This window comes from Marmota monax, unplaced genomic scaffold (genome assembly GCF_021218885.2).
Source record: "Marmota monax isolate L192 unplaced genomic scaffold, Marmota_monax_Labrador192_F-V1.1 WCK01_AAM20220418_F8-fsc00056, whole genome shotgun sequence".
NCBI lineage: Eukaryota > Metazoa > Chordata > Mammalia > Rodentia > Sciuridae > Marmota > Marmota monax.
In genome coordinates, this window is record NW_026695212.1 from 1,778,978 (window position 1) to 1,802,579 (window position 23,602).

General features: G+C 41.0%; 1 protein-coding gene across 1 annotated transcript in view; it reads left to right on the forward strand.

The window, feature by feature from the left end:
• Positions 1-21,118: 21,118 nt before the first annotated feature.
• Rassf3 (Ras association domain family member 3) overlaps positions 21,119-23,602 on the forward strand; it is a 137,831-nt gene continuing 135,347 nt past the window's right edge. Inside the window, exon 1 of the mRNA XM_046430692.2 lies at positions 21,119-21,224. Coding sequence (XP_046286648.1) covers positions 21,158-21,224 — 67 coding nt within the window. The 5' untranslated portion in view covers positions 21,119-21,157. The remainder of the gene's footprint in view (positions 21,225-23,602) is intronic.

The following is a 23,602-nucleotide window of genomic DNA, read 5'->3' on the forward strand; positions in this document are numbered from 1 at the left end:
GGTGCCAGTGGGGGGGTGAAGTTCTTTGCCTCACCTCTGTTCGCCCCCAAATTTTAGACCATCACTAGCAGAAGGGAGGAGGATACAGAAATGCCACGACACTAAGCCAATTGACGACTCCTTTGAAAAATTGTACCACCGGTGACACCATCAGCAAAGATACCCCAGCACTACCACAATTCGCTGCACCAACAGATAGTTCACAATCCATACAAGTGATACATAGTCCAGGCAAGTTCTGCAAGCAGTTCAAAGTGGAGAAATCTATCAATATGTCCATTTCCTCCCAAAGTAAATCGACTCCTTGATTGAGCATTACTTGTTGAGTTATTATTCATTGATGCATCAGTTTATACAGTTTACTGTGACAGCTATCAAGGAGGCTGTAGTTTGGTTTTATCTTTGTCTTCACCAGCACTGGGATGAAGATAGGAATTCTGGCAATGATGCTAAAAAAAAAAATTATGTAACATTCCAACAGGTACTAAGAAAACAATTTTCTGAACAATTTACATTATCCTGAACAGAATTATTAAATATAACGAAAAGGAAAGGTGAAAGTAAACAAACAGATCTGTTAACCTCCTTATTTGTTCACATATTAAAACAATCCTCAACAGCTGTTTACCCAATTTAAATTAAACCATTTAAATCACGTGAATAAAAAAATTTGCAATAATAAAACAGATATTGACAAAAGCATCCTGGTTAATCACTGTCGCAGATGTAAGAATTGCCAAGCTGGAGCTCTGGATATCAGCTGTTATGGATTTGAGTCAAATCATCTTCTTTTTGGTCTTTAGAAATCGCTTTGGTTAGTCTCTCTGGAATCCAAATTGGCTGCTGTTCTCCCTGTGGAAACACACAAACAGAACCCCGACTCCAGACAATCACTGGGTCAGGACCTTTCCATTGTCCTGTTAGAATATCCTTCCAAAGTACCTTAGGCTTATGTACATTTTTTGGACACATATGCCTTTCCGCAGCACTAAGCCCTGATGAATCCAAATTTAAAAAGTTTAGAGTAAAAAGGGTTATTTTAAGTTTATCTTTGGGGGATATATACCCCTTTCCAATTCCCTCTTTTTGCTTTAATAAGTACATTTTAATAGTTTGATGAGCTCTTTCAACTATGCCTTGTCCCTGTGGATTGTATGGAATTCCTGTTATGTGAGTAATGCCAAATGATGAGCAAAATTGTTTAAAAGAGGTAGAGGTATAGCCAGGACCATTATCTGTTTTTAACTGTTTTGGAACGCCCACAGTGGCAAAATTTTGTAAGCAATGAGCTATAATATCTTTAGTTTTTTCTCCAGCATGAAGGGAGCCCATCAAAAATCCAGAAGAAGTATCAACTGTAACATGCAGACATTTTAACTTTCCAAATTCTGGCAAGTGTGTGACGTCCATCTGCCAAATATGGTTAGGTATCAGTCCTCTGGGATTGACTCCAAGATTAACTTGTGGTAAAAAGGTCACACAATTTTGACATTGTTTTATTATTTGTCTAGCTTGTTCCTTAGTTATTTTAAAACGCTTTTGTAAAGTATTAGCATTGACATGGAACCTTTTATGAAAATTTGTAGCTTCTTCTAGTGTAGAGAAAATATGTATGTCATGTGTAGTTTTATCTGCTAAATCATTGCCCAAACTAAGGGCTCCAGGCAAACCTGTATGTGCCCTGATATGTCCTATAAAGAATGGGTCTTTTCTGTCCCAGATTAGACTTTGTATAGTGGAAAACAAAGAGAAAACAGTAGAGGAAGGGGAAATCCTACCAGCATCTTCAAGGGATACTATAGCATTAACTACATACTGACTATCAGAAAATAAATTAAACACAGAATCTTTAAACATCACAAAAGCTTGTAATACTGCATTAAGCTCAACCTTTTGAGCTGATTGTTTGGGTACTAAAAATGTAAAAGTTTGATCAGGGGTAACTACTGCTGCTGTACCATTATTTGACCCATTAGTGAATACATTTGGAGCATTCATGATAGGTGTTTTTCTTGTCATTTTTGGAAAAACTACAGGATGCGAAGACCAAAAAGACAACAAAGGATTAGATGATAAGTGATTATCAAATGAAACATTAGATTTACACATGATTATTACCCAAGTATTTAACTCAATAGCTAACTCATCAATTTGATCCATAGTATATGGAGTAATAATTTTATTGGGAGAAATTCCAAACACTCCCTTTGCTGCTTTTATTCCTTTGAGTATTAATTTTCCTACAGCCTCAGGATACCTAGTAAGAATAGTGTTAGGAGAATAAGATAAATGTATCCACAATAATGGACCTTCTTGCCAAAATACTCCTGTAGGAATATTTTTTGTTGGAATTACAATAAATAATAAAGGCAAACTTATATCAATTCTATCCAAATGCATATTTTCCATATATGTTTCAATAATTTTTAATGCCTTTCTTGTTTCAGGCGTTAACATTCGGGGTGAATTTGGATCTGATGGACCTTTTAGGATATCAAATAAAGGTCCCAACTCTCCTGTTGGTATGCCTAGATAAGGCCTTATCCAATTTATGTCTCCTAATAACTTTTGAAAGTCGTTAAGTGATTTGAGTTGATCTACTCATATTTGAATTTTTGGTGGACGGACCATGGTTGAGGACAATAGAACTCCTAAATAATTAATTGGAAAATTTAATTTACTTTATCTATTGCTATCTCTAGATTATAATTTTTTTAATAAATTTGTAAGTGTGGCATAACATTCTAGCAATGTGTTTTTATCTTTGTGTGCTAACAATACATCATCCATATAGTGAAATACTTGTAGTTCAGGATTTTGATTTCTAAGTGGCTGGATTGCTTTGTTAACATAAATTTGACACATAGTTGGGCTGTTAGCCATCCCTTGAGGGAGTACTTTCCATTCATATCTCTGATCAGGACCTTCATGATTCAGTGCAGGGATAGTAAATGCAAAACATGGACTATCCTCAGGATGAATTGGAATTGAAAAAAAAACCAATCTTTAATATCTATAGCTAAAACGTACCAGGTTTTTGGCAAAGCAGACAATTGAGGAATCCCTGATTGAGCAGGTCCCATAATAACCATCTCATTATTAATGGCTCTTAAATCTTGCAATAATCTCCATTTACCAGATTTCTTTTTAATGACAAAAATGGGAGTATTATAGGGAGATATGGAAGGTTGTATATGTCCCTCTGCTAATTGTTGTTTGACCAGGTCATGGGCTGCTTGTATCTTTTCTTTAGTCAGGGGCCACTGGGGAACCCATACTGGTCTTTCTGATTTCCAAGTAATTTTTATTGCCTCAGTGACCCCTTCTGAAAACCCAATCCATGTCTATTTATTCCTAGATCTATTTGAATTGGTGTTGCTATACCTTGTTCTTGTTCTCCTAATCTTTTTTCTTTCCTGAAACCTTGTCTAGCCCTAATAGTGAGCGCATTTGGATTGATGTTATTTGTTAATGTCAAACCTAATTGATCTAGAACATCTCGTCCCCATAAATTTATAGGAAGATGATCCAATACATATGGCTGTATAGTTCCTTCACATCCTTCAGGATCCTTCCAATCTAATACCATTGCACTTCTATGGGGATTAGTTGCCACTCCTAGGCCTCGAAGCGTTTGAGTAGCTTGTTGTAACGGCCAATGTTTTGGCCATTCTTGACGAGATATGATGCTAAGGTCTGCACCTGTATCAAGTAGCCCATTAAATTCATGTCCTTGAATATTTAGTTTTAGCATTGAGCGAGAATCTAAATTTAAAGGCAGCATAGCCCAATCCACACCTGTGGAGCCTAATCCCCTGGAACCTCTTTCTGTACTACTGTGGGAAAATTTATCATGCAGGCTGGGTATTATTAATAACTGTGCTATTCTATCTCCTGGTGAAATTACTGATATACCCTTTGGAGAACTAGTATAATTTTTATTTCACCTTCATAATCGGGATCAATTACCCCAGGACTTATCATAAGTCCTTTTAAAGTAGAAGAACTGCGTCCTAACAATAAGCCTACTGTTCCTTGGGAAAGAGGTCCTTTTACTCCTGTGGGAATGATTTGAACTCCCATCTCTGAAGTTAGTACTGCTCTGGCAGAGGCACAGATGTCCAACCCTGCGCTCCCTCTGGTTCATCTGATGAGAGATCTGATGGATAATGTGTCCTGGGCACTATCCTGATGGTGTTGCTAGGTTTCTCCATTATGTTTCTGGGTTCCTCCAGTGCCCCGTATATTTGTGGTCATGGGCCCCGGAGCATTGGGCCCCCCTGTCCGTTTTTTGGCAATGGAGCCTGATGCCTTTCTCCACAATATCGTGGGTAAACACCTGGTCCTTGTCCATTTTTTGATAATGGAGTACCCTCTATGGTGGTTTGAGAACAGCATTCATTAGCCCAATGTCTCCCTCTACAGCATCATGGGCAAATACCCGGTATTCTACTCCTTTGATACCTAGCTTTGTTAAACCCTCCTCCTATGGGGCAATTCCTTTTAAAATGTCCTGTTTGTTCACAGTTGTAGCATGTTTTTGGCCTGGCATCTAAAGCCTGTTGTACTGCAGCTACCAAGACTTGCCCTTGTTCATTAATGTCTCTACATAATTTAATATATGTGTTTAAATCTCCATGTTTCCATGGTCTAATGACCTCTCTGCACCAACGATTTGCTTGGTCATAAGCCAGTTGTTTAATTTAATGCCATTGCTTGTTCTGTATCCCCAAAAACTCTGGTAGCTGTTTGAATAAGCCTATCTACAAATTCAGCGTAAGGTTCATTAGCTCCCTGTATTACCTTAGATAATTGACCTTGTAAATCTCCATGTCCTTGTAAAGTCTTCCATGCCCTAACTGCATCTGCAGCAATTTGTGCATATATAGCAGGATCATATTCAATTTGTTGCCATTGACCCTCATAAGGTCCTTTTCCTAACAACATATCTAGATTTCTTTGAGGGTAACTGGCTGCTACATTTCACCTAGCCATCTCCATGCAAAATTCCTCATTGGCAACCTTCCATAACAAATATTGTCCTCCATTTAGCACAGATTTACACATGCTAGCCCAATCTGCTGGCGTCATGTCCAAGTTGGTAATGGATTCGACCATGCTTACAGTGAAGGGTGCTTGAGGACCATAGGTTGTTACAGCCTTCTTTAACTGCTTCACTGTTTTGAAATCTAAAGCACAGTGAATTCGCTGCCCTCCTGCCTGCTCAAGTACAGGGCATGCTAATCTTTGAGGTCCTGTCTCAGGATCCCATCTATCAACTACAGGGGTTGAGGGCCACTCAGCTGTCTCCATAGGTGGAGTTGTTGGTTGAATTATGCCCTCTGGTGATAGAACGGTGTTAGTAGCAGCCTCCTGTTGTAGCTTTTTCCTTAATAGCTGTTTCTCCTCTAAGCTTTCTTCCTTTAAATTTTCTTCCTCTGTCTGACTAGCTCAAGAGACCTTCTCTTTTGCTTGATCTAAAATGTCTTTCTCCATAGTCTGAACCTCTAACAATTTACTAAACACTCTTTCAGTTTATATTTTACTAATTTCTAATCTACTATAAAGATAATGCAACCCAATAAGATAACACAAAACAAAACCGAAACAGAATGAAACAAAAACAGAACAAAAAATCGTTGTATCAATTTTCCTATTTTCTTGACATGTGCATTTGTGGTCTATTTCTATCTCTTCCTCAGGGGCAAACAACTTCAAACCTTGAGCCAACCATTTTTCCCAGTTTGCCTGAGAAAGTTCTAGGGATAGGCAGCTTGAAACAAAAACAAAACAAATCAAAACAAGAACACATTGTTTTTTGAAATGGTCACCCATTCTCTCGCCTTCCCTTAGGGGCGAGCAATTTCACTTACCTCCGAGCTTCAGGCGTTCCCCGCACGCGCCGCCAAATGCCGAAGTCTGGCTGGGCACAAACCACAAGCCACTGAAGCAGGAACAAACTTTGTTTTTGAACTCCACCAAAACACTTCACACACGCTCCCGGGGAATTCTCCCGAATGCCACGCAGCTGGTCCAGGAACCAGGAACCAGCAGCTGGAAATATCCTCCGGAGATCCCTCCTCCTACACTTCCCCAACCAATGGGAACTCTGGGAATCCCCGGGAATCCCCACGAGAACTGCAAAGTAGCGACTGAGGCAGATAGTAATGCCTCACCTGTCAATCAATACTATTGGCAAAATGCCAGGGGCCATTCCGACTCAGCTGTGGCTCTCAGCACAGTAGCATGTCACCATGTCATTCATCTACAGAAACAGAACTTGGTTAGGAATTGTTACAATATCTGACACCTTATGCTAAATCCTGTTTAAGGATCTTTCATATGTGCTCACATACATACATGGTCTTTTTAAAACAAATATGATATCTAGACTTCATGTATAGGGAGGAGCTCTACACATCAAAACTGGCCTTGTTTTTTGTGTAACTTGCTCCAAGATACTTTGAAGTCCTCAGACATCATTCTGACCAATTCATATCTATGGCAGGGCTATCACTCACAGCCAGCTCTTGATCCATTTTCCAAACCACTACTAGTTACCAGTTGGAAATTGTTTCCAGGATACTTTCTTGAAGGACAAAAGCCTATCCTATTAATCTATTTTTTAAAATATTTTATCCTTAATTCTTTTTTATCATGGCTTAAAGGCAACCAAACTCCATCAGGATGGTCAGAAAGTCAGAGTTGGAAGACAGCCTTTTTTAAGGGGGGCTTATTTTATACAAAAGATCTCTGATTCTCCCTCTCATCCTTCCCTGCCTCCAATTTAAACAGTTAATTCAGTGAAATTCAGGGACTCAATGAAACTCATTGCTTCCTGCAAGGAGATGGATGTAAACATATCTGGAGTACACAAATATTCCCTGCCACATATGGGGAAAAATACAAAGAGAAGAGCTGCTTGCCAGACAGCATGCCGTTTGTTCTTAATATTGAATGGTTTTCTCCAGGGCACCTTCATAGGGGAAAAAACCCTGAGAGAGGGCTGGGGATGTGGCTCAAGCAGTAATGCGCTCGCCTGGCTGTGCGTGCGGCCCGGGTTCGATCCTCAGCACCACATACAAACAAAGTTGTTGTGTCCGCCAAAAACTAAAAAATAAATATTAAAATTCTCTCTCTCTCCTCTCTCTCTCTCACTCTCTCTTTAAAAAAATAAATAAATAAACCCTGAGAGAGACAACCTGCTTGGAATAGGAAAAAATGGTAGAGCTGGGCATGGTGGGACATGCCTGTAATCCTAGCAGCTCAGGAGGCTGAGGCTGGAGGACCATAAGTTCGAGACCAGCCTCAGCAACTTAGTGAGGCCCTAAGCAGCTTAGTAAGACCCTGTCTCAATCTGAAAAAAGAGCTAGAGATGTAGAAGAATTGGCAGAGGAAAATGGTGGTCATTCTAGTGTCTCACCTGTTGGAGAACAGGATGTAACCTCCCAGTAGAATTTATTCTCTGTGTATCTTGCTATATTCTTGTGTATCAGTCTGTTGGAAAAGATGTCTTGCCAAAATCTAGATCTGTCCCTTAGTGGCCCGTGAAAGCAAACTATCTCTGGCTCCAACTGAGAGGGAACAAGCTTGAAACAACAAGAACTCTGGGAGGCAAATTATCTTCCCACTGCAAGAGAGGAAAAAGTTAAGATGCAGAAAAAAATCTTACACAAAGGGAGGGAGGGTTCTTTCTGAAAGTTTAATTCAGATCCTTAATAGTATTATCAAACCATCCTATTTTTTAAGAAAAGCAAAGTATGAACATCTCCTATATTGTCTTCTCCTTTAAATAGGCAAGATAAGCTTTCCCTTTTCTTCCAAGGCATCTCTTAAATGAACAATCTTGTTGATGTCACAATTACCCAAAGTGGCCACCACAGTTCCAAAATGTCCTTAGTAATTATGTCAGAAGATGAAGGAAGGGCTGGGGATACAGCTCAGTTGGTAGAGTGCTTGCCTCACATGTACAAGGTCCTGGGTTCAATCCCCAGCACCACTGAAGAAGATGAAGGAAGTTTATTGAAAGACTGTCCCATCAGAACCAGCAGTTTCCCATAGGTGACATGTAGGAACAGAAGTTCCTCTCAGAGCAAATTTCTTATATATAGACAAGGCTGAGAAATGTTAGTGACAAACAACTTATTATACACTATATGAGCAAACAAAGTAGGGGGTGTTAAAAGCCAAATTTCACCAAAAGATACCAAAGTTTAATTAGAACCCCCAAAACTGCAAATATGGCTCAGTATTGACACAAGTAATGTTTGCCATACCAATAGATTAAAAAATAGGAAAATTCTATGATATTTTCAACCTATGCTGCAAAGGTATATAATAAAATTTACCACATATTTCTAATATGTGTGTATGTGTGTGATGCTGGGGATCAAACCCAGGGCTTCGAACATGCCAGGGGACACTCTACCACTAAGCCACATCCCTAGCCGTGTTTTTGATTTTTTAAAAAAATCTTAGTAAAATAAAAATAATTGGAAATATAGTCCCTTGACTTGGTTTTATTATATCCTTCAAACCAAAACTCAAAATTAATGTCTGATATAGTTCCATTAAAGTCAGGAAGGAGACAAGATTTTCAACATCATTGTTTCCACCAATAATATTTTTCCTCCACCAACAATATTACCATGTTGTAATATTGCTCTTAATATACCTACCTGCAAAACATGAAGAAAATATAATGTAACTGAAAACTTTGTAAAGGTCTCCATTGTTTTCTCCCAACATGACTATATATCAGGTAAACTCAAGACAATAAATTAATTAAAAATAATTTTAGAAATAATAAGGAATTCTGTTAGGTAAAATTAGTAGGCCACACTTAGTATTTTTCTTTATAAAAATAACAACCAAGAATAACAAGAAAAAAAATTAAGTTCATAATATCAATAAAGGGACAAAATATCTTAAAAATTAAACTAACAAGACATGTATAAGATCTATAGAAGAAAGACTTACACATTCTCAGAAATATGAAAGATGATTTGAGCAAATGGAAATGTATGCCTGATCTTGATGAAAGGATTCAATATTGTATAGATATTAATCTCCCTAAATTAAGCTATAATTATATGTGCTAATTATAATTACATATGTCAATGGAGAACTCTGTCTCCTCCATTCCTTGGTCTTTCAAATTGTCCATCATGAAAGATTCTGTGGTGAGATGAGTCTGAGAAGCACTGCATGCCTTTTCCCCTTGGAGATGCCCAACACAAACAAGCACATTAAAGTTCTGCAGTAAAGAAAACTGTCCCACTTTTCAGAACCATTATTTCCAAACTTATTCCAATTTAGTTGTGGACTCAGTGTATTTACCCATTTCTATTGTCTGTGTCTTGTCAGTTCACCTCCTAAATACCAACGACATATTCCATAGGGAGATGTGGTCCAGAGGGAGAGAACCATAAAAAGTGAGCAAAAATGCCATTGTATGATGGGGATACTTTTATTGCCACAATACAGTCTAGAGGGGACACAGCTGGGGAAATATCTGTAACTGGAAGGTTGAAACCCTAACAAGTCACTAGACTGGCTGTGCTTGGACATATGATATGAGGTCCTCTCCCCACTAGTATACAGCATTAGCTCCTGTGGCTTCAGAAATCAGATCAGTGGAAGTGTGACAGGAGGTGAGAAGGACGAAGTACAGAGACACGACAATGGCAGAAATTTGTTGCATCTTTATTGGGGTGATGATGACACAGATGTATATGTCAAAACTCCCCCAACTAAAAAAAAAATCTGCATTTTACTGTCTGAACTATACCTCAAGGAAATGAATTTGAGTAAATAGGTATAATAGCTCTCAGGAGATTTAAGAGTCTGAGTGGCATTGTGTTTGAAAGCACAGGTACTGGGAGCTGGGGTGGTGGCTCAGTGGTAGAGCGCTTGCCTGGTATGTGCGACGCACTGGGTTCGATTCTCACCGCCACATATAAATAAGTGAACAAACTGAAGGCCCACCCAACATCTAAAAAAAAATTTTTTTTTTAAAGCAGCACAGGTGCTGGATTGACAAACTGCCCCACCACCGTCCCTGTGTGGTCATGGTCAAGTTCCTCTTCCTCTGTGAGAGGGTGACAGTAATAGCATCTCCCTTGTTGGGCTGTTTCTGATGATTAAGTGAGTTGAAAGAACATGTTCAAATGAGAACACAGAGCATAACAAGGACCCCACAGGTGTTAGCTTTTATTTCTAGTTGTAAGGGTGCATGCAGGAAAGTTGCTCATTTTTTATCCTTTAAAGCTTAAAAAAAGAAATAAAGAAAAAAAGTGTTGTAGGTTCCCATACTGGGAGCCTAGAAATATGTGTTAAATAGAATTTGAAGTTTCTCTTTGGATTTGTTACTCTTTCTGAAAACTAAAAAGTATTGAGGTCATAATTGAAAAGAGGACATTGACCAAAAAAAGAAGGACAGAAAAAAACACAAGATGATGACTTAAAATTAGAGGTGTGGGTCCTGCTCTGGGGAGTCTACATTAAAGTCTTAGAATATACTTCAAATGTGCATCAGCCATAAGGAGCAGGAGATGGCCTTTCCTTAGATTAAGTGAAAGTCAAGTGGCTATAACTCCAGATGCAGCCTCCTGACAAAAGAGGTCTGCAAACAGGGAGAAAGTGCAGGGAGTAAGCCACACTTAGTGCACACAACAGGAGATGGTTTGCAGGGTCCCTGGTAGAAGAGTGTGGAGGCTGGGGTACATCCACCAAGGCACAAGCTCCCTGGTTATGGCCTTCGAGGGTGCAGAGAATTACAGCAACAACTGGGCCCAGTGCTGCTCCCCCAGCTGCCCTGCCCAGCTGAAGCCTTCAGTGCTTGTAAGCAGCCCCATTATCCCTTCTCTGTTGTGATGCTCAGTTGTGCCTCTGTATTAGGGGATGGTACTAAAATAGGTAGCGGATGGAGGTGATAGCCACTGGGTGCTGAGGAGTGTTCTTTGATGAGGAAATCTGTCTCCACTACTTGGAAAGTGACAGGAAAAAGAGGCCTAAAATCCCTCCTGGGAGGCTGAGATTAGGATCCCAATCAGATCAGGGCATTTCTGTCCTTGCATCACCCTTCTGGACTGCATCCCCCCCTTGGTGTCAGGAGATGTATTAATAAGACAAAGATCCTAAAAGAAGATATATTTGCCAAGTTAAAAACTAAAGTTAGAAAAATCCTGTCTTTTAATTTTGAAAGTCCTAACCTGGTAATCTGATGCTAAAAAAGATGACCTACAAGTCACCATTCATAATGACTGATGAAATATTAGTTTCTGTGCCTCTCAAGATTATCAATAGCTTTCTTCCTTGCATGGACCCAGGCACCTGTTTTACATGGCCATCATTATTACCATTTACTGGATAGCTGCTATAGCCTCTACTGAAACCCTGCAACTATTATTATCTCCCACTCCCTTTTACTTTGACCAAACAAGAGATTTCAGAGGCTCGAAAAGGCTAAATACTTGCCTAGGTCACAGAGCTGAAAGTGACAATCAGGGGCAGGTATGTCTGGGTGTAAACTCCCCAAGCACCCTCAGAACCCTCTTGGGTCTCTCAGTAGAGACGGACACAGCCCTTCTGCTGGCTTGGTTAATTTGTCTCAATAGAGGAGGGTGTCTGTGAAATTATGCAAAGCTCAATTTGTAAAGCTTCTACATTTTAGTTTCACACCCATGAGTTCTTTCAAAACAGCAAACTGGGGCTGGGGGAGTAGCTTAGTGATAGAGCATGCACTCAGCAGGTACAAGGCCCTGGGTTCAACCCACAGCATCCAATAAACACAAAAGAGACATTAAAAATGAAAAGAGCAAACTCTTTGGAACACCAGGAGGCATGAAAATCAATGCCTTTGTAAATGAACTGTGTTTCTATGACATGGTTTTCCAGACAGATCTGGAAAGCTCAGTCAAAAGGAAACACCTTTGAAAATACCACAAAGTCAAGGTTACAGGAAGGATCTATCTTCTCCAGGCTCAAACTAGGCTTTGTTCTTCTTCTTCTTCTTCTTTTTTTTCCTCCTTTTTTTTCTCTCTCTCTATTTTTAAGGGCATATTAAATAAAAAACACAAATCACTTCTGTTCTCCAGATGTCAAATCTATTATTTCCTCTCAGCTCCTACTGGGAGACATGGGAGAAATCGGCAGGGTCCCATCTTTAATGTCCCTTAGTCACCAGGCACCAGCACTGTGGTGGGCCCGTGGTTGGACATGCTCAGCCCTGGTGATGAAATGTGTGGTTAAAAATATGTAATCCATTGTCCTACCGTCCCTCCTCCTCTCAACCAGCCCAGCAGGCACACAGAAAAGCACAAACACAACCCACACATACACAAGCTTCTAATCAAGTCTCTTGTCGAGAGCCATTTTTAAATTACCAACTATCAGATGGTTTGGATAATCTGCCTTCTTGGATTTATTTGCCAAGAGAATTGAGAACTTTCTGTTATAATGACTATGAATATTATGTACCAGGAGTGCCAAACTGAGAAATGAAGAGACTGGAAGAAGTCTCCCCAATGCCCAAAAATCATCCTATGATATCCACCAACTTGGTTTCTTTAAGGATTTGGGGACTACAAGGCGTTTCTCTGTCCCTGGAGGGGTTTCAGATGAAATGAAACATACATAGATCCAAGTCTAATCATCTCCCCTCCCACTACTTCACGATGGAATCCAGAAAAAGAGTGTTGTTTCTGGACCAGCTACACCCCCGAAATCTGGGGTATAGGCCACAGGGGTGGGAAGTAGAGAGGCTGGGGATAGGTGCTGATTCATTCTAGGGCAAAGGAAGATGCCCGTATTGTTTAACCTGCTTCCCTGTGAGTTCTCTGGAATTCCTGCTCTGCTTATTTGCTTGAAAGAACAGACTCCTCACCCAACAGGTCCTCACCCAACAGGTCCATCAGCTTTCAGCAGGAGCTCTGTGAAGACCGGCTCCCGAATTTGCCTATGATCCAGAGTTTCTCCTAGACCAAGACCAGAGACTGTGAATTCTTCACCACCTTGGCCTGATCTGCCCCCCATCCCAGTTCCTCCCTATACCAAGTCAGGGAGGAATGGGAGCTGTTGGTGCTGAGGCCATGCCCAAGGTCTGCCTGGGATACTGCTATCAAGTGCTACCTGTCTGTTAGCTCAATCACCCTTCCAACCTTCATTCCTCAAGCTTCCCCTAGAGTGATGTTTCTAAAGTACAATTGTGCTCATCATTCCCAAATTACACACTGTTGTGTTGCTCCCTATTGCCGACAGCTTGGTTCTCAGTGTTGTTCTACCTCCATGCCATTTGCATGCACAGCACTCCCAGACGAACCTCTCTGCACTCTGGGAATGGTGGTGCACACCTGTAATCCCAGCTCCTTGGAGGTTAAGGCAGGAGGATTGTAAGTTTGAGGCCAACCTTGGACTCTCATCGACTTAGCATGATCTTGTCTCAAAAAAAAGGAGACTGGGGATGTGGTTCACTGGCAGAGCACCCCCTGGGTTCACTCCCCATTACCAAAAAACAAATAAAATTCTCTGCTGTGGTCTGGATATGTGTCCCACCAACAAAACCTCTTGTGTTGGAAGCTTGGTCACCAGCCTTTGGCACTATTCCTAGTGAGAGGAAGTTGGGTCATTGGGGGTGTACCCTTGAAGAAAATATGGGGATGCTGCTCCCTTTCTCTCTCTGCCAAGAGGTGAGCAGTTTCCTCTACCATGTGCTCCCACTATGATGCCCTGCCTTGCAACAGGCTCAAAGCCTTTCCTCTTTTTGTTTATCTCAGATATTTTGTCATAGTGCTAGAAAGCTGACTAATACAACTTCTATATTCAGTGATGTCAAGATGTAGGGTCTAAAGAGGGGCTAGGGTTCCAGTTGAGAACCACTGACTTTTATCATGTGAGTTCCTTTGCATGGCATTCAAAGATCACACCAACCCAACCCCATCACATCTGTGTTGCCTCCTCTGCAACAAGAGCAGTAGCATCCACATTGAGCTCTAATCTGAACATTGCCAACTCATATGCCATAGGAATCCAGGTATCCTGTCGTTGGATATTGGGTCTTCAGAGTTTGAAAACGATTTTCATCCATTTGCTCATCAAACTTGTTCTACACCTTTTGTTGTGTTTTATTTATTTATTTTGGTATCAGGAATTGAACCTCGGGGCACTTAACCACTGAACCACATCCCCAGCACTTTTTATTTATTTTTTTATTTGGACAGGGCCTCACCAAGTTGCTCAGAGCCTCACTTAGTGGCCGAGGCTTGGAAACGTCTGTTGCTGTTACTTGTTGCCATTGTGAACTCTGAATTGCAGCTATCTGTGTCCATTTCCTATCTGTTGTCAAGATTGTGAGTCTGAGAGAGAATATAACCAGAAGTTCACTTCCTTTTCAGAGGCTCTGAGAGCATCCTTGCTTCTTCTTCCTCTCTCCATCCCTTTAAGTTTTAGCAGGCCTGTCTGGCAAAGCCTTGCCTGGTCACCAACATCTCTTTCCTCCTGGGAACAGTCACATACATTCTCCCATGTCTTTTCAACCTTTTTTCTTCCCCATCTACTCATCCTACCTAGGATCCTAAGAGCCTTGGCTGCAAAATAGGAAACTGGACTGGCTGGTGGAAATGGTGAGTGTGGGTGAAATTCCTGCAGACCCAGACTCTGCCTCTACATCTAACTTTCCTAAGTCTATTTTCCTCCTGTCTTTGCACTGGAGTTTCTTGTATTAGTGGTAGGGTGATCAGAAGCAACAGACTTGCTGCAAAACAGACTGGAGAAGAAAGGTCATTTGATTCCTATTGTCATGGATGTAAGAGGAGAGCTTGGGAGATGCTCAACACCAGCTTGCTACTTCTGTCCTGCAGCTGCAGTCAGCCTCAGGTGAAGGTGACTAGCCAGGTGAAGGAGGAGCATCCTCAGCGGTGGGTTCATCTCCCAATAGAACTCATTATTCTTCCTACGGTAGTTTTCATTTCTCATAGACTATAGGACTATTTGCTTCCTCTGTGTGTGTGTGGCAGGGGATGTTAAAATTATATTCTGACATTCCTCCAGTCAGAAGGCCAGGGTTTCTGGAAACAGAGCTGCCACTGCATTAATAACAGGCATCCCTGGTGCCCTCAGGCTGTGCTCGGTGGAGACCTGTGGAATCAGAGTCCAGTCACTGGGTCTTGGTACGTCCTCAGCCCTCCACCAAGGGTGCCAGTAGAGTACAGGACCAAGAACATGGCCTGAGGTCATATGCCAGGCTCTGTCCTAGTGTCCTCCTGTGTAAAATAAAGATAATATCACTTGGAATTGTTTTACAAATTAAATAAATTGATTAGCATAAAATGCAAGGTTCCCGGCTCATAGGAAGTGTTTAATAAAGGGTCGGGGGGTGGAGGTGGAGGTCCATGCGTGTAAACCCAGCTCCTCTGGGCCTGAGGCCCGAAAATTACAAATTCAAGGCAGCCTAGGAAATTTATCAAGATCATATTTCAAAATTAAAATTTAAAAGGACCCAGGATGTAGCTCAGTGGTAGAGCATCCCTGGGTCCAATCCCAAATATTGCATATAAGTAAATAAAAGGAGCAAATAAGCATATAACCCTATCGCCTATCCAATCTTCACAACTTTTACCACAATTGCATAGCACTTTCCTAATACTTACTGGATATTTTTACTAAATAATTTGCCCTTTTTACTTACAGCATTATCCCAAGAAGTGATAACTGGAAAATTATTAAATGCACTGTGATTTTTTTTACATATATTATATAATTAATATGTAACTACTAAAATTTGTAAATTTGAGGTACCACCAGGGAATGTCTACCATCAAGATATACTGATTTAATTCAATTTCGTTGCAGGCAACTGAGGCTCAAAGAGGTAGAGATTTTCAAAGGTCACATGGGGATGTTGGAAAAGCCAGAAGAAGAAAGATTTAGCTCTCCCAACTAGGCCAGTGTTCTTTATTCCACATCAACCTACTGGTTTCACAGTGTTCTTAAAAGGGCCTTTGAAATGTACTGAAAAGGGTACACAGGGGTGTCAGCCTGACCATAGGTAACTGAAATAAATGTTGTATATTGAATTGGCTACAAAGATACCCCGTTAGCATGCAGCTGAAGAAGGAGTTGAAAGCCAGGTTCACCTCATTTCCCCCTGCAAGACCTTGAGTGGGGGGCACTGAGAAAGAATGTGCAGGACAGGGAGGCAGAGGCAGTCGAGCTCTGGACAGGCGGCGCCAGACCCCTGCAGCTCTGACTGGCCCACACTGTCCACCTGTGGACTGAGGGTGGAGGAGCACGTGCTTGAGTGCCCCACTCCTGAACTTGGTCTAAGACTAGTTACTTGGCCTTCCTAATCCTGGGTTCCCTCATCTGTAACCCTCTTACAGGTTTGTGGCAAAAGGTAAGCACTAGTCAGAGACGTGCTTAATGTAGGAGTAGCTTTTATTTTTTACTGTATTGTGCGTTTTCCTATACCAAATGATCATATGCAATGAAATACACTTAGCTTTTTAAACCACAGGTAAACAGGAATTGGGGATGAAAAGTTTCTACATTGTTTAGATCTTGAATGTCTCTTCCAGTCATGTGAGTTTATGATTTTATACAAAATGCAATTGCTTTACAAAAAGTCAAAATTGCAGGATTTCCAAGACTTTTTTTTTTTTTTTTTTTTTTGAGAACACCTCTCACTAAGGATCTTGCTACTTTGCTGAGGCTGGCCTCCTGCTTCAGCTTCCCAAGTAGCTGGGATTATAGACATGTCCTTCCATGCCCAGCAGGAAATAAAATTAAGCACCATATTTAGCTGATTCTCTCTTTTTTGGAGGGGAGGGGCTACTGGGGATTGAATTCAGGGACACTCAACCACTGAGCCATATACCCAGACCTATTTAGTATTTTATTTAGAGACAGGGTCTCACTGAATTGCTTAGAGCTTTGCTTTTGCTGAGGATGGCTTTGAACTCATGATCTTCCTGTACCTCTGGGATTACAGGCATGTGCCACAGTGCCTGGCTAGCTGATTCTCTTTGAGGAGACTTGTTCCCTGCTTACATTTGGTCCATACATTGACACAAGTTGGGACAATCAGAATTTTCTTTCTTTCTCCCTCCTTCTCTTCCCTCCTCTTTCTTCTTTTCTTTCTTTTGTTTAAAATTTTTCCATGTGTGTGGTATTGACTAGTGATTGGACACAGGAATTCTGTTAGGTAAAATTAGTAGGCCCCACTTAGTAGTATGGTGATTTTAAGTCTTTGGGGTCTATTCCGAGGAATGGGATAACTGGGTCTAATGGTGGTTCCGATCCAAGTTTTCTGAGCCATCTCAGAAAGTGGTTGCACCAATTTGCAGTCCCACCAGTAATCTATGAGTGTACCTTTTTCCTACATCCTCACCAACATTTATTGTTACCTGTATTCTTGATAAAGCCATTCTGGCTAGAGTGAGATGGAATCCCAGTGTAGTTTTAATTTGCATTTCTCTAATTGCTAGAGATATTGAACATCTTTCGTATTTTTATTGACCATTCATATTTCTTCTTCTGGGAAATGGCTGTTCAGTTCCTTTTCCCATTTATTGATTGGGTTATTTGTGTTTTTTTGTTGTTGTTGTTGTTGTTTTTTTTTTTGGTGTTAAGTTTTTTGAATTCTTCCTGTATCCTGGAGATTAACGCTCTATCTGAGGTGCAGGTAGCAAAGATTCTCTCCCATTCTGTAGGGTCTCTCTTCATGTTCTTGTTTCCTTTGCTATGAAGAAGCTTTTATTAGTTTGATACCATCCCATTTATTGATTTTACTTCTTGCATTTTAGGAGTCTTATTGAGGAAGTCAGTTCCTAGGCCAACATGATGGAGAGTTGGGCCTATATCCTTAATACTTTAAATTAAAATATTTTGATCAATAGAATAGGCAATATACATCAAAAATATCTTTAGGGAAATACAGAGAAACCTAACCTATGGATTCATCCAAATTATTACTTTGATAAGCAAAGGGAAGAGAAAGATATTACAGGACTCCGTCTTCATATCTTGTGGCAATCCAGCTCGGTGAGGTTTCCTCTCCAGTATTATGCTTTTATCCTGCTGCCTGAACCTGAAAACTCTCCCACCAAGCCACTTCATCTCAGAAGAGCTTAACCCCAAAACCCTGGCATTTGTCATTGTCAAGATAATATTTCCATCATCCTCCAAAGCATCCTCATGCCCATTTGTAACTTTTCCTTTTATCCTCCATGCCCAGATAACCCTTTAATCTGTTTTCTGTCACTATAGACAGATTTACAGCTTCTAGAGTATTTGTATAAGTGGAATAATACAATATAGACTCTTTCCTCTGGCTTCTTTCACTCACCATAATTATTTTGAAATTCATCCATCATATTGTTGTTGTATATCAACAGTTCATTTTTTATTGCTGAATGGTGTTTCACAGAACCACAATCTATCCTCTTACCTGTTAATTGACAGTTGAACTATTTCCAGTTTGGGGTTATTAAAAATAAAGCTTCTATGAATATTTGTATATAAATCTCTGTATGAACCTATGCTTTCCTTTCTCTTGATTGAATACATAGGAGTAAAATGACCAAGTCATATGACAGATGCATTTTTAACTTTCTAAGAAACTGTTATATTGTTTTTCCAAATTAGCTGTACCATTTTACATCCCACCAGCAGTGTGTAGGAGAGAGTGCAGTTGCCCCACATCCTCCCCCAACACTTGGTATTGACACTCTTTATATTTAGCCTAGAATGGCTAAACTGAAATAATAGGGGTGCTGGAGAAATAATAGATACTGTTAAGTTTCTCTTAACAGTGTCTTTTTTTATTATAAAGTTCAGCTTACCAACTTTTTCTTTTATGAATTGTGCTTTTGGCATCTTATCTAAGAAATCTTTGCCTAATCCAAAGTCTCAAAGATTTCTTCATGTTCTCTTTGAGAAATGTTATAGTGTTAGCAATTACATTTAAATCAATGATTCTTTTTTAATTGATCCTTGTTTATAATGTGAAGCATGGATTGAAGCTTGCTAAATAATACACAAAACGGATACAAGTACCTAATTATCCCAACCTCATTGGTTAAAAGAATGATTCCAAAGGAATTGCCTTTGTACCTTTGTTGAAAATCAGTTGACCCAGTATGTATGGGTTTGTTTCTGAACTCTGTTGTCTGCTAGAACATTCCTTTTACTCTCTCTCTCTCTCTCTCTCTCTGTGTGTGTGTGTGTGTGTGTGTGTGTGGAAAATTTGTATAGCATAAAATTTGCCATTTTAAGCATTTTTGGATTATACATCCAGTGGCACTAATTACATTCACACTGTTAGGCAACCAATCCTCACTCATTATTTTTTCCAAAATAAACCTTTTCTTTTTCTTCTTACTTTAAAAACAATTTTTTTTCCTCACTGCTGGGGATCAAACCCCAGGGCCTCATACAAGCTAGGCAAGTACTCTGCCACTGAGCTGTATCACCAGCAGCCAAAATGGACTTTTTTTTTTCAATCTCATTTTTTTCTTCAAAAAACTTCAGAATTTTAGCTGGGCACAGTGGTGCATGCCTGTCATTCCAGCAACTCAGGAGGCTGAGGCGAGATCCTGTCTCAAAATTTAAAAAAAATAAAAAGTGCCAGGGATGTAGCTCAGTGGTCAAGCTCCTCTGGGTTCAATCCCCAGCACAAAGAGAAAGAAAAGAGAGAAAGATTGAGGGGGGCGGGAAGGGAAGGAAAGAAGGAAGGAAGGAAGAGGGAGAGTGAAAGAGAAAGAGAAAGAGAGGGAGGGAGGAAAGAAGAGAGGGAAAAGAAAGAACTTGAGAATTTTGAATGCACTCTATAACACTCCCAGTTTTATTTTAATGTAAGAAATGCTGATGCTCCAGAGATGAACCAGGTTTAGCCCGCAGCTTTGTGTGGATTCCATGACAGCCCTTCCTCCCTAGGGTGTGCGGACACCAGTTGGAGGATCTCAAAGGAAATCAGAGAATTTCCAGGGGTCCCGGAGGTCCTGCAAAAGGACGGTTCGTCTTAAAGATGTGAAAACTGAGAGCCTGGGATCACATGGCTAGTAAGTGACAGAACCAGCTGAGAAATGAGAAATGCTATTTTTGCGCGGTCAAGAGGTTCGCACCAAATCCTGACAGCCTCCCTCTGCGAGATCAGCTCTCCTCACCTCGAGGTGCCAGAGAAGTGAGGCAGCCCAGCCTTCACAGAGGACTCACATGAGGGTTTGACCAAGGGATAAAACTGACTCAGGATGGATAGAGCAGGAGACCAGGGATGGGAAAGGCCGATACAGGCAGACTGCCTCACCTCTGGAGAGGTGGCCATTTGGGAGAGACAGCTTGAAAAGAGCATGGGCAGAAGGTGAGGAGGACACTCAGTGGCCCTCCTCCTCTGATGGATTGATGATTTTAAGAGTGACTACGAAAAAGCCCCATTTATGGGCCTGATTGCAGGGGAGGGCAGGTGAGTACTCTCCATTCCTATTATGAGAGTGGTCCCTTTCCTCCAAATACTGGGATCATGATGTAACTTATGATGTGCAGTAGAGTTCTCTAGAAGTAGTTGAAACCAGTACCCAGCAATCCAGATCAGATCTTAATATGTATTAAGAAAATACAAATTTCCTTTATCAGAAACATCCAAGATTTCTCTCAATAACACTAAAACCAGTGGCTCGCCCTTGCAGAGCAGTGAACTCTGATGCCAGTTGCCATTCTAAGCTGTGTTCGTATTTATCAAAACTCAACAGGAAGTATTCTTTTCCTCATCTTACAGAAAAAAAAGAAACAGAGGCACAGAAAGGTTAAATAAAATGTCAAAGATCACACAGCTCACCTAAAGCACCTAGGTCTAGAGGCCTCAAACACCATATCACAGACACCTCTGATTAGAGGTGTCTAATCAATGCTGTGTTCTGGGAGATGTTCCCTCCACCTCTTCTGATGTGATTTGTGGACCTGGTTGTGAAAGTCAGAGAGCTCCAGTGGACAGAGTTGCTGAGCAAGCTGGTGGCCGGTTGAAAAAACTCGGTGGAGCCAGGGAATGGATGGGAGGTCTGGCCTCCTGCCTGAGTCACACAGGTCAGCCGGGGCTGGCCTGCTCAGCCTGTCACTATCAGCTGTCTCTCTGTGCTACACAGCAGGGCCGGGGCTCAGCTCAGAGATGGGAACTGCGATTTATAAGCTCTCGGGCAAAATCAACTTTCAGGTGAAGAAAACCCACATCCCTGGTAGGTTCCCTTGCTTCAGATGGTCTGTGGGCACGAGGGCTGCGGGAGGAATGACTCCCCACGTTGGTTCAATTGTTTGTGCCTTTGATGTTACAGAATGACCCAGCTAGCTTTCAGGGGTAGGGATGAATGCTTCAGCCAGGCCTGCTGTTGGGGTTTTTTGTCATCTGAGTTCGTTTAGAAATCCATTTCACGAGTAAACTTTATTTCTTGTAGGCAAATGTGCTTTCAAATTTTGCATGGGTTAAACAAAGGATGGAGCCAACACAGCCCTGCAGCCTCTTTCTATTACAGGACAGCTCGGGAGGTTGAATTCTCTGTAACAGATGTAACATGAACTCCAGCCTTATTTTGACTGGTTATAAATATCAAAGACATGTGTTTTGCAGTTCAGATTCTTCCTAAAAGGACTCAAGAACTTCCAGCTTTAGTCCGCTGCTCCCGAGTCCTTGTTGGGGAGCAATGGAACATGCATTCGCGTTGCCAGGGCTGGGTGGAGACTTAGGGCAAGTGCCAGGTACAGGGTGAGCCTGTGAAATGCCTGGGAGAACTTGGGGTTCTCTGTGGCTTCAGATGGTGGCTAGGTCTTCTTTATCAAGCAAATCTCAATGAAGAGATGAACAGAAATTAATCTTAAGTGAAAGAAGGGATTTCCCATGTCTCTTGCCAATCTGTTAGCCCATCTCAGGCTCCTAGTGACTTCTGCAGGGTTGGGGGTGGGAAGGAGGTGGCTTATAGATGGTGTGTGAGTGAGAGAGAGGATTTTTAGGGTGAGAGGGGTTGGAATGGACTCAGGAGAACTTGAGCTATGCCCTGCTTGCTTGTTTGTTTCCTGGTGTGAGTAGCAAGGTAACAAACACCTTTGTACTGAGCTTTGGCAAATGTCCAGCTATGTGTTTGTTACACAAATATCTTATTCTATTATCTGACAACACTAGTAAGTAGTTTTTAAATTTTTTCTAGATAGCTTTCATAGTAGTTAGGCACGGCATTACCAAATTTCATCATACCTAAGGCAACATCTATTTTGATAGATGCTATCATTTTTATACCCCTAAGAAAGGAAAATGCCATGATATGTCAGTTATTATAAGATACATACCCATTTCAGAGATGTTTACATGATTTTTCTAATTTATTTTTTGAGATGGGATCTAAGCAGTTGACTGAACTTGAACTCCTAAATCTCTCTTTTTTTTTTTTAAAGAGAGAGAGAGAGGGAGAGAGAATTTTAATATTTATTTATTTTTTTTTTTAGTTTTCGGCGGTCACAACATTTTTGTATGTGGTGCTGAGGATCGAACCTGGGCCGCATGCACGCCAGGCAAGCACGCTACCGCTTGAGCCACATCCCCAGCCCCGACCTAACCCCTACTTAAATCTCTTGCAGCAACTTCCCAAGTGACTGGGATTACAGATGTGCGCCACACTCTACTTTTTTTTTTGGCAGTGCTGGGGATGAACTCAGAGAAACCTTGTGCATGTGAGGCAAGCACTCCACCAACTGAGCTATATCCCCAGCCCTCTACAGAGTTTTTAAAGTGCCTTTTAGTATAGATGGAATTTGGTAGCTAGCTTTCCAAAGTTCCTTTTAGTCTTATAAATCAGTGTTCTTCCATAAAACTTTTCCCATCCTACATTGGCAAATTTTGCAAATATTTACAAAAAGCCAGGTGCAGTGCCACACCCCTGTGGTCCCAGCTACGGAGGCTGAGGTGGGAGGAGCACTTGAGCCCACAAGTAGAGGCCCACTTGGGCAGCCCAGAGAAACACTATCACAAAAGGAAGGAAGGAGGGAGGAAAGAAGGAAGGGAGGAAAGAGAGAGGGAAGAAGGGAAAGAGGAAAACCCAGCACTGGGAGAGTTTTGTTTCTTTCTTGTAAAGGTAGCTTTTGGGGTTTGGGTATTTTTTGTTTTTGTTTTTCATTTTGTTTTCGTTTAGTTTTTTTTACCCCCAGTAGTATTGGGGATTGAACCTAGGACTTCATGCAAGTTAGGCAAGCAAGCACCTTACTGCTAAGCTACATCACCAACAGGAGAAAGTAGTGGGCCTGATGTAGGCTCAAGATTGTACAGAATTACAATTAGAATTAATTATGAATGAGAAACAAAAATGCATCAGAATAAAAAAGTATTGGGGCTGTGGTTGTGGCTCAGTGATAGAGTGCTTGCCTAGCACATGTGAGGCACTGGGTTCACTCCTCAGCACCACATATAAATAAATAAATAAATAAATAAATAAAACAAAGGTATTGTTACCGAAAGAAAGAAAGAAAGAAAGAGAGAAAGAAAGAAAAAAGAGTCTTGTAATGTTAAAAATGGCTTGCAGCATGTAGCTTCTAATTCAATTTGTCTATGTCAGGTTTATTACCACACAGG